This window comes from Centruroides vittatus, unplaced genomic scaffold (genome assembly GCF_030686945.1).
Source record: "Centruroides vittatus isolate TY-2023 unplaced genomic scaffold, ASM3068694v2 contig_882, whole genome shotgun sequence".
Taxonomy (NCBI): domain Eukaryota; kingdom Metazoa; phylum Arthropoda; class Arachnida; order Scorpiones; family Buthidae; genus Centruroides; species Centruroides vittatus.
Window position 1 is genome coordinate 639,254 of NW_027122574.1, and position 12,194 is coordinate 651,447.

Consider the following 12,194-nt stretch of genomic DNA (forward strand, 5'->3'; position numbering starts at 1 on the left):
CATTTGAAGTTCGTGTATAGTTAATTGGGGCCTCCTACGCCTAAGGATCCCATATCTGGTTTCGTCTTTCATCTATCTAACTCCCGTTCTCGATATTAAAGAAAGACAGACGGACATACAGATAGACTGATAGAAAGCTTCAGAAAAATCCTTTAGATTTTTCTAAAGCATTCGATGCAATAGATATAGCATTATTGTTAACAAAAGTGAATAAAATTTAAATGAGAGTCCAAGCTTATATATAGAAAGTTACTTAAACAATATATCTATAAATTAAGCCTACGTAGTAAGAGAAAATGGTAGCTATTCTAAACCCTTTATCTAAAGGTAAACCTCCGGAATTCAGTTTTTGGCTCAGGTTTTTATTTATTTATTAACCTTTCTTATTGTATTGTAATTATTATTAATTGTATTCCATTGTAATTAATCTTATTATAATGTATATAATTATTTTTAATCAAAAACGAATTAATTATAAATTTGCTTCTAAGATTCTTCTTTTTATTGTTCACATGATACACTTGAATCACAAGTGTATTTTATATTCCGTTTGTATTTCTTTAATAATTGGTGAGATACTACCGTTTTAAATTCAATGGAAAAGTGGATTCAGAGCCATAGTAATACACTGGCAACGGGGCAGGTGTCAAGAGCACGAAGGGTGCTTGGTGCCCCTCATGCCTCACATTAGTTTTTAAGTCTTTAGCAAACACGCACCGTGGACTAAAAAGCGAATGAATTGCCAAGGGCGCTAAAACATTGTTACGACTCTGAGTACGTTGCAGTACAGTATAGTACTGATACTTTACTGAACTAACGCGAAATATAGTACAATAATTTGTTTCCAGGTATCAACTCAATAAGTAAACTTCATATTACAATTACTTTTTCCCCCGAAAGTTTTTTCGTAGTGTGATAAATCTTTTATAGTACCGAGATACTTAAAAGTATCTCGGTTGCTAGAGTGTTCACGTTATCATTGTGTGTTTCTACCACTGTTAGATAATACAGTTCGAAATACATATGATGTACTGTACATACATCTCTTCGATAATAAAAAAGATCAGTGTAATTTTATTATATTCATTATTTTAAAGTAAACTTTCGTTTGAAAGTTGAGATTTGCTATTGAACGAATATTTTCAATAGTTCTTTCTACAGGGAATTCTGAGCACCCGCTCTCTAATTATGATCACCGTGTATTATCGGATACTAAAGGAATTTCTTTGAAACAAACCGGAATAATGTTTTTTTGTTGAAAAAGCTTGAGACAATTGCATCGGTTAATTTATACCAGTGGTAGTTCCCTGGGATTTAAAGAAGACTTCTGGTTTTTCTTTGTTTACTATATTTTATTGATTATCTTTTATCTCATTCGATATAGCCTACTGTATTCAATGTGGGTGCTTTTGGTTTCTAAGCATTTCGTTACTTTGCTGCACACGAATTCCACCATGTTTAGTTCAATTAGGACAAGATGATTTTTTTCTAATGAAGTGATCTCAGTGAAAATTTATTGACAGGCAGAATATTTTTGTTTTTCTGTAGAGAAGATACAACTCTCTATTTTGAGAACATTAACAGCTTTCAAGTAGTATTTAAGGCTGATTATAACCTCTTATAACTTCCGGATGACGGCATTAAAACGATAATGCTTTTTCTATAGGAAACTCCTTTTCCGTAAGTTCTCGAAAACGGAGGCAGAACGTTTGGAAAAGAATTTTCCCATAGAAAAAGCATTATATTTTAAACCTTTTGTGTGTCAAGTTTTGCAAAATTATTAACAATGGCAATGTTTGTTTTGTGTAATAACAATGACATCTTGATTAAATAACAGAAATAATAATTATGAGCCAGATTTCTTGCTTTACATTCTAATGCAATTTTTTTTATTTCGTTAGAATATTAGGCTATATTTTAAAAATTTTCTGTACAAAATAATTTATAGTTTTATATTCTATATAATGCTTTATGTCATTTACGTTGAGGCATAAACAAACGTGTTCAGATTTAATTCATATCATAGATAACGTGTAATCCCTTTTTCCTAAGCGAATACTTACTTGTAGTATAATTATGTTAAGAATTATAATATAAACTTGTATAAAATTAATAATTCGAAAATACTTTATATATATATTATAAATATGTCTGTGGTTGACTTCACCTATCACACTATACTTATGGAATTTAAAATCACGTAAAGTTTGTGGCACCCTTTGATTCGATGACGCATTGTATTATGGTATCTTTTGGTGCTGTTTTTATTTTTTAAAAGGTATGAGAAATAGTTTTATATGCTGTAATTCTTTATAATTTTTAAATGAAAACAAGACAAAAACTAGGGACACGTGGACCAGATTTGTTAGATTACATCCCGGGGGGAAAGGTTCGGGGGACGTTTGGCTTATAAAGTCGTTCCGGAAAGCGGAAAAGCCATTTCCGACGGGAAATGAAAATCTCCCGCGATTTTTCCCGTGTCGAAAACCCGAAAGACACGAGAAAGGCCCGCTGCCGGAAGAGGGAGCCTCTAGACCAGCGGGATGGAACGCGCCTGCGCGACCGAAGTTATATCGGGCGGTGGCGCGAAGAGTGGCGGTCAGTGCGAAGCTAGTCGACCAGCGGAGCGGAACGTCGGAGGAATGCCGGGAGAAAGATATCGAGTGTCTTCGGAGTCGTCGGCGGGGTCGGCGGAGGGTAGGCCCGCCGAGACGGTGGAGGAACGAATCAAGGTCGACAGAAGGAAGATGGAGTTGCTGATATCGGGTGAGCGCCTCATCGCCATTTTACTCGGCCTGCGTCCGGATCCGAGCCACCGCGACCGTCCCGGAGTCAAACGGCGGGCCGGAACCGGGATCGACTTCCGGGAGGTCCGATGGACGAGTGTCGGAGGAGTCCGTCGACCCCCCTCCCCCGGGCCACCCACGTTCGGGTCGAGGCGATAAACTGACGGCGTGGCGTCGGTTTAAATAGCCGCGGACACCACGCCGTACTCTGTTTATCCTTCGCCGGTCGCGACTCCACCTTCCCCTACCCTTCCGGCTATTTTACACGCGGTGTTTAATTCACGTCTCCAGCGAGATTTTCCCGAATTTCCAGGCAACCGCGCGCCGTTCTCCATCAGAATTGTTTTCGTCTCGCTTCCCGGATAATAAATCGCAGGCGTTGATCTTCGTTTTCTCTTTTAACGTCGCCGTCCGAAGTTTTTTATTTATTTATTTTTATTCTTTTTAAATTTTTTTCCGCTCGTTTCGTTTCGTCCTTTGATAAGTCTGGCGATAATTTCCTACTTCGCGCGCCACGAGAATTCCGTCGGTGGCCTTTCGGGTCCGTCGCATCGGGGGCGCGCGATGGGCGGCGGGGAAAAGTCCGGCGAAGCCGTCCCGTCTCGACATGTGGTTTATGCCAAAGGACGGATTTCCCCCGCGGAATTCGCGGGCGGGGCGTCTCTCTCTCTCTCTCTCTCTCTTCCTAGTCGAGGCCGGGACCAAAAAATCCGGACGGACCCGGCAATTATTTACCGCGAAAGCGGTGCTTCTCCGCCGTCGGGAGATTTTCCTTTCTCCTTGGAAAGACCGACCGACGCTGACGCGCGCCACGCGCGGTAACGGCGTCGCCTGGGATCTTATACGCGGCGCGCCGTCTCCGTTTTCGGCCATCGACTAAAGGATTAAATGGGGGAACGTCCGTCCGTGTCCGGAAAGAAGAAAGCGTCCGGTATCAAATCTGGAGCGACGAGAGTCGGCGGAATTAAAGCCACCGAAGGCGTCGGCGGCGCAATTATTAGTCGACGCCGTTGTTGTTGTTTTTTTTCGTGGGTTTAACGAGCGAGAAGATTACTCCCGGCTCCCGGCAACGGCCACCGAGCAATTACAGAATTATTTAATTGCGGGTTGTAGCCGAGACGCGAATTACGGTATCCTCCCCGCCCTTTCCCAGAAGCCTCCTCCTCCTCTTCTTCCTCCCGCTCCGGGATTAGCTGGGAAAAAACGACGCGCGGCGGAAGCCGGTGGAGAGGCGGCCGCTAGTTAATTTTAGCTGGTTAGCGGCGTGGTGGATTTTTGCGGCCCGATCGTCACCGAAATAGAAAAGCGTCCGAGGGGGACGACCGGGTGGGAGGAGGGCGCGCCTATTTATAAGACGGCGCCCCCTTTTTTTACGGGGGCACGACGACAGAGGAGGACGGGCGGTCCCGATTCGCGCGGCCTTCGTCGACCCTTTCCCCGTTCGCCTCCCCGCCACGCGAACCGACGACAAAGACCTCCATTGAAACGGTCCGGGCGACGCCGAGACGCCGATTCGCTCGACCCCGCTTCTATCGCCCTCTCTTCCGGTGTCGGGAAGATTTTTTCTTTCCGTTTCCGCCTCTCCCCCAAATTCCTTTCTCCGCCGAGGACTCGTATCGTTTCTCCTTTCCGTCGCGGATTGGTTAAATCTAATTCGTCTCGGAAAGTTCCGCCGAACCGTTCAAAGTCCGTCTTCCGCGTATTTACCCAACTCCGGTGCGGGGATTTTCTCTCCCTCTGTCGGATTTTCCGCCCCCGCTGCCATCGAATTCGGGTTTATCTTAAGGGAAGGCGTGGCCGGGTCCTAACAACAGAGGAGGGTGGCCTTCTCGCGCCCGGACGACATTTTAAGCGTACTTTTTTAGACCGGGTGGGAAAGTAAATGGCGTGAACGTCTTCGGACGTCGGTCGTTCCGAAAAAAAAAGAAGTCCAGCAAAGACCCGATTGTGCGTCTATAATTAGTCGCCCGTATCCGATGGCCGATGGTTAAATTCCCCCTTCTTCGCCCGGGCCGCTATAATCCTCTCCGGTCCTTCCCAGAATTCGGCGCGCCGACCTTCCCGGAAATCCCGGCCAAGATAAATAATAACCGCTCGGCGCGTGGCCACGCGCCGAGCGGCGTCCCGTGGTGGAATCCGGAGGCCGGAGAGAGCGATAAAACCGGAGCGGTGGCCGGGGAGAGGCGGCCATGTGTCGCCTTGCAACCCGATATCGGCACATCTGTCCGAGACGCGGTTAATTGGCTGCGTCCGGCAACGGAAGAAAGTTTTTTCCCTTCTGCACGAAAACGCTTCGTTGTTATTATTCTTCCCGGTTTCGCCTTACGTTTTCTCTCTCACCCCCCTCCGAATTAAAACTCGCGCTCCCGTCGGTAATTTTCCGGGGAGGGTTCTCGGACGCCTCTCTGACCCCGAGCTTTTCTATTCGCAGGTCATCTGTCGGAATGTCGCATGTCGGGACCCGAATTCTTCCTGGCGGTAAGTAGAACCTTCTCGGATGCGAAGCCCGGGCAAAAGAAGGAAGAGGGGGGACGTAAATGCAGATAAGAAGAGTGGGAAAGTTTTGCCGTCGGCTTCGTATCTTTGTTTAGTTGCGCGTGTAGTATTTTCCGGAGCCGCTGATAGAGCGTTTTTGGTTGGACAGGTGATGCGGCAGACGGACACGGTGGTTTCGTGGCCGGAGAGACTGAAGATCGGATCCAAGTCGAAGAAAGGTAAGTGCGGGTTTTCTTCTGTTCGGAAATCGAGGATAAAAAGGAAACCGTTCGATTTAGCCGTAATGATTCATTTCCCTTCGATTCGCTTCTTAAAAAAAACAGCCGCGGGTGTCGATCGCCGGACGACGTTTCCCGTGATCCAATATTTTGTTAAATCGAGGTAATAGATCCAGGATGTGAATACTTAGTTTAATAAATGTGTTGTCGCGCGTCGGATCGTACGTCCGGCCCCGTGCAAATAAATCTACTTAGGCGAGGCTCGCGAGGTTCGACCTCTTCCGTACGTTTAGTGAACGAAAAGGTCCCGTCTTTTTTCTTCCTCCCTTTCGAGTGGGATTTTAAGAGGTCGACTCTCCCCCTCTCTTTCTCTCCGAAACGGTCGAAATTTCGTGGAGGCTGCGGGTCAGAGACATTTCTAAATCCGGCGGAGATCTCGTCCGGATATAAGTTGTTCGGGGGCGACTTTTTTAAAATCTCTCGACTTTTCTCGCCTATTTCGACCTTCCCGGGGCCGGAAACCATCGATCCGATGCGTGGCAATTTGGAAAACGGTTAAATTTAAAAGAAAAGCCTAGTTAACCGGTTAAAAGACTAATAATTCGAGAGGAGCGAATGTCGTTCGGGGATTTATGAATGAAGAAAGAAGGGTGCCTTACTGCGGTGTCCCGTTACGTGACGTTTTTTCCACTCGATGTTTTTCTTCGCCTATTTTTTCCGATGACTTCTTTATGGCAACTCTCTATTTATAAACTCCTACCTATCTTCCGCCGGGCGGTTGCAAAACGCTTAAAGGAGACTAAACTTAATTCCCGCTCGACGTTAATTTTCTCCCTCCGGATTACCGCTCGATCTTACGAATTATTTTGTAATTTCTCGTCTTATCCGAAAGACCAACGGATTTAAAGACTATTTCGGAATATATCCGTATCTGTTCTCCCCCCATGGAAGAACGTTTCAGACTAGGCGCTGGTTTGTTCCGAAGCGAATTCGCGGTTGTGACGTAGCCGAGAATGTCTAATTATCTAATTACCATTCGGAGTATCTCTCTTTGCATCGAGAGAACAATCCAAATCAATGCGCACCAGGAAATGTGACTGGATTTCCTGCTTAACACTTTGTTCTGCCTTCCTTCCTCTTCGATTATCCGACTCCCACGGAATTTATTTGTTTTAAACGTGGCTCAAACCCCCTCCGGTATTCGAGTATACGTTACGTCTAATAATGTTTGAAAATAATTTAATCTTCTTAATGAAATATTTCCAGATCCACAAGTTAAAATAGAAGGTTTGCCTATAAATGTCGGAGTAGCGAAGGAAATGATTATGCAAGTTCTAGATGTTAAGGTAGACTTATTAATCGCTAATTAAACGGGTCTCTTTAGGTTCGTCGCTTTAGTTTAATTATTTAACGTATAACTTTTTCTTCCGTTGCAGAAGGACCAAGTGACCTTAAGGATGGACATTTCCTATACCGATCATTCCCACTTGATCGGTAAAAAAGGAGAGACCATTCAAAAGGTCAAAAGTGATACCGACTGTCACATTCACTTTCCCGATTCTAACAGAAACGGAGTCGTCAAAAGCAATAGAGTATGAATAGAATTTTATTTTATTTTATTTTTCAGAGTTTTATTAAGTAAATTGTTAACACAATTCCCGATTTAAAATAGGTGACGCTTACCGGAATGGCGGAAAACGTCGAACGGGCTAAATTGGCCATAAGAGTAAGTGGTGACGAACTTACGTTATTTGTTTTCTCCGACGTATTGTGTGTGTAATTTTTACGAATTTATACCGGGACATTTTATGATAAAATCGCAGTGCCGTAACTAGCCGAGAATTTGAATTTAGGTCCTTTAATTAATTAGTTTTGGGAAAATAAAACAAATATTAATACATGCATTTTTGACCTCCCTTCCGAGTGGATCCTGTGCGGGTGCACCCGTTGCACTTGCACTGTGAATAAGGCAGTCGAGACCTTATCGGACCGTGCCGGTAGGAATAAAAATGCCAAAGGACCGATGTTATACACGTGACCCTTTGCGAGATATATCCTTCCGAAATCAGCCCATCTGGAATTTTGAAAACCCTAAAAATGGGGCAACGTTTTAAAGCGAAAAAATCCGGAACTGTTTTTCAAAATAATGCTAAAAATCATCCGTTTTCCATTTTACTAAAGACCACTAAAAGCTCACAAAACAGCCATTTCACCGACTACTTCCGTTATATTTATATAACCTACTATATATACTTGTATATAGTGTGTGTGTATATATATATATATATATACAGTAAGACCCCTCTTAACGCGGGGGACGCGTTCCTAGATGACTGAGCGCTAAACGAAACGGCGTTAAATGGGGTCATCTTAACACGTAAATAATGGGGATAAGTGAAACAGAACAGAGAATAAGAAAATTTATCAGTTGTTTTTTGTAACATTGTTAAATACTTTTTGCTTAGCTCCGGCCATACATTCTTTCCGGTAAGATGATTTTGAAATTCCTCTCATTACTCTTGCATTTCGCTGGAAGAAATGCTTTTTCTTGTCGCTTTACTTTCTTTTTCTTTGCAATTACCCATTGTAAAAACGTTATACTACCGCGTAATACCGAAACAGCGTTAAAAGCGGGGTCTTCCCTTATATACTAGACTATATCGCTGTATCTCGCAAAGCATCACGTGTAGACCAATTGTTCTCTTGATTTGTTTACTCCTATGAAAACCGCCTTCATTTATACTTATTTTAGTATTTAATGTGTTAACGATATTTTTGCGTTTACAGAAATTGATGCCGATAGTTTTAAAATTGCTCATTCCCTCGCGTTGTCTGAATGAAAAGAATCAGACCGTATTTTCTGACATTTTGAGAAGTATAAGAGAACGACATCTCAGCTTTAAGTTTAATCCTCCTGCCGATTCCATAAGAATATTGGTGATAAGGGGTCAGAGAGCCGAAAAGGAAAAATTTGAGGAGATACTCGGAAACATCGACAGGCTGGTGGCATCCAATCGACAGGTGGGTTTATGAAATTAAGCACACGTGAGTTAATGTTACCTTAGGTAGCCAAGATGGAGGCTCGTCTCTAATCCCAGCAAGGAAACAGTGGGATGCGCGTTCTAACCTAACCTATTCTAATAAATTACCATAATTATTAGCAACCAAATTATTAGAATAGAGTAGGTTAGAACGTTCGTCCCACTGTTTCCTTCCTGGGATTAGAGACGAGCCGCCATCTTGGCTACCTAAGGTAACATTAACCTTTTAATGTAAGATTTTATTTTGGATTTAGATTATTTTAATGTAAATAAATGTGTAATTTAAGATTTAAAATTAAACAAATATGCAAAAACAATAAACAATACCGGAAATCTTCGGATACAAAGAATATTGTGATGAGGAATAACTACTAGGGAAGAAAATATGGAATAAATTTTTTGTTTTTAATTTGCATAAATATTAAATTTAATTATTTAAACTCTTAATTAAGCAATATTTCTGGTAAATTATTTGGTGCATATTATTTATAAATACCTCTTAAGTTCAAAATATATGTAAATATATGTAAATTGTAAAGTAATGATGTAAATTGTTTGAATATTTTGTTGTTATATTCTCAAGAGCAAACAACAGTTAAAAATTTTATAAAGATTAATTTAAAAAAAGTAATATTTTTGTAGCATTGTCAATATATTATTTGATTTAAGTATAGTGAATACTGTATCAGATTTAGCAGATACATGGCTGAGGTTTCAATTTTAAACCTCCATTTGGAAAAAATTATAAAAAAAATACTTGTAAAAATTAATAAATTATAACGTATAATATATTATGAAAAAATACAAAATACTTCATCTGAGCATAGTAATATGAATATCAATGTATTTTTACTCTGATTAAACAGACACTACCTTCTGTAGACAAAGGACAAAAGTTTTCTGCCTATCCTATTCTCCAAAACTTCTATAAGCAAACAATACAATGGATTACTTGCTTCTTATGTACAGCAAATTGCCAATTAGTTCATGGAAATTGCAACTTTGTCTTCAGCAAGGAATAACAAAACCAATTTTACTGTAAACTAAATGATATAAACTGGAATTAAATTCCTATAGCCTACTTTTGGTCGTAAAGACATCGCTAAATTTCAAAATGAAAATTCCAAAACTCCTCTGTTATGAAAGATTGAAGTAAATGTGAACTCATAATCATATTTAAGGAAGATTAAGAAAGATTAATGAAAACAAATAAGATAATTTTTATCTACCAACTTTGGGAATCATTGAAATGACAGCAATTTTGGTAGTGGAGGGAGGCTAAATCTTCATCAATGGATACTGATAAAGATAAGTAATTAAGAGTAAATGTTGCAAAGCAGAAATTATAAGAAGCATCTCTTAACATTTGCTTGCCCATATCTATTATTATACTACTGATTCTATACTGCTCGCATGTGAGATTCTGAAGCAATGTATCAAATCGTATTCAGATTCTTTCCTGGCCCGTCCAAAAATTTGTCGACATGTCTCGACGAACATCAATTGTGAAAAATAATCAGCATGATTATCAAACATGTTTGGAATATTGCAGTCTCCCAATTGGTATTGGAACTCCATTAAAAGTTCTTTGATGAAACAGAGTGGTTATTCGTGTCTGTAAGACACAGATTTAAATAAGATAGATGAAACTGCTTTATTATAGCATAACACACGAGTACAAGTGATTTATGGGGGAGCTTTTTAAGATAGTGTGGACCGATTACAGTACCACATGGCATATTCACCGCATCCAATACAAAATAGTAAGTTTACTTTAATTTTAGCATTCTAAATAGTTTCGAACAGCATGAAACAATATTATGAGACATAAATTGATGTCAGATATGATTACTCGTTTTTATTTTATTTTTTAAATGTTCTTTTATATGTAAATCACAAAATGAAATCAATAAATTTCAAAGATTCCTGTAAATTTTCAATACATACTTTATTAGATAAATTCAAATCCCTCATCAAGTTGAGATATTTGGGATTAAAGTATGAATTATCCTCACACTGCACCCACACATTCTGTCAGTATTATAATGCAATAGACTTTTTTATTACTAAATATAGCATTATCTTGGTAACCATCTGGCATAAATGACCAGCTTTTACAGATCTCAAATATTTTATATATATGGATGGGTGTCAAGGTGGATTTTTGGCAGGAAATCTTGTTCTAAAACTATTGTTCTGCATTGTGTTTCTCATAATTTGATTTTTTTTAAAAAGTTAGTTAATTGTAATATTTTATTAGTTTCATAAAAGTAAAATTTTATTTTTTTAGATGCAGTAGCTCCTCATTATATTCATATGTAGGGAGACAAACCAAATAAGGGCTATTTCAGATAACTGACATATCTATCCATTATTGGCTGAAAGTTGAAGACAAAAATATATTCAAATGAGTGATTATATAAGAGGTTACTGTACAGTGGTGTAGCGAACATAACTGGTGCCCGGTGCACGACACTTTATTGGTGCCTCCCCTCCAGAAACACATAGTTTGTCTTGGAGACCATTTGGGGTGCAAGGGGGTGTATCATGTACCAGGCTCCACTCGCAGAGGGGTGCCCGGTGCATGATACACCCCCCTTGCTATGCCACTGTTACTGTATTGTATAATTGTTTTTAGATTTCTTGATGAATAGTAATAAAACTGGAGTAGTAATCTATATTTATATAACAACATTATAAAATAATTAAAATGATTATAGTAATTTATTTATTGACACTTGTTAGTGTATATAAATACACTATAGTGTATTTATATTATTAAATTTATGAAGTGAAAAATAACATATAAAATAAAACTTAAATTTTTAATGCTTTCTCTATATGTACATATTATTTATAATTTCAATTGGAATATATACAGATTGCTCATAAAGTTATGGTGGTATGTCAAATGCTATATTTATTGTAAAATTTTTATGAATGTGCACTGAACAATCACTACATTAGGAACACTTTCAAAATAATGAGTTGGTTCGTGTTCCTCAGTGATCGTGGTTTCGCAAACACTGGAGATGGGCTCTACAAGATGCCGAATATCTTCTATTTTAAACTGAACCCGTGCTTGCTTGAGCAGTTTATTCAGTTGGTGCACATTTTGTGGAGGAGTGGGTGACAACTTGCCACACATGTTCAATAGGTTTGCAGTCTGAGTTTGGGGGCCAAGGCAGTGTGTGAAATTCATTGTTATGTTCCTCCAACCATTCTCACCTAGTTACATGCCATGTTTCAACTTAATGCACATCTTTGTCAGGAAACGTAGCCTGGAGATATGGATGAATGCCTAACAAGTTCCTGTATTGTTCACTATTCAAGATTTGTGAGTTGATGAGCAATGGCCCCAGATCTTGCCAAGAAAATGTTTCCCATACTATGATATCACCACCACCAGCATGTTGAACTCAATTGTGCAAGGGGGTACAACTTTATGCTGTTTGCCAGATCAGACTTGGCCATCACTGTGGTTCAGCATGAAACAAAACTCATCACTCTAGATCTGTGGTTCTCAATCTTTTTGAAGTCGAGGAACACTAAACTTTCACCTTTTTTTCTGCAGAACACTTACAATAAATCAGCTTTAAAGGAGGGGTGGCAAACCTTTTTGAAATCAAGAGCACACTCGGTCTAGTATAAGA

The 12,194-nt window shown here is 40.0% G+C and overlaps 1 protein-coding gene across 2 annotated transcripts in view; it reads left to right on the top strand.

Moving 5' to 3' along the window:
• The first annotated feature begins 2,507 nt into the window (after nt 1-2,507).
• LOC136983415 (protein bicaudal C homolog 1-B-like) overlaps nt 2,508-12,194 on the top strand; it is a 51,729-nt gene continuing 42,042 nt past the window's right edge. For both annotated transcript variants that reach the window (XM_067280135.1, XM_067280136.1), the window contains exons 1-7: nt 2,508-2,766; nt 5,218-5,264; nt 5,431-5,500; nt 6,767-6,846; nt 6,937-7,092; nt 7,173-7,226; nt 8,288-8,521. In XM_067280135.1, coding sequence (XP_067136236.1) covers nt 2,544-2,766; nt 5,218-5,264; nt 5,431-5,500; nt 6,767-6,846; nt 6,937-7,092; nt 7,173-7,226; nt 8,288-8,521 — 864 coding nt within the window. In that variant the 5' untranslated portion in view covers nt 2,508-2,543. The remainder of the gene's footprint in view (nt 2,767-5,217; nt 5,265-5,430; nt 5,501-6,766; nt 6,847-6,936; nt 7,093-7,172; nt 7,227-8,287; nt 8,522-12,194) is intronic.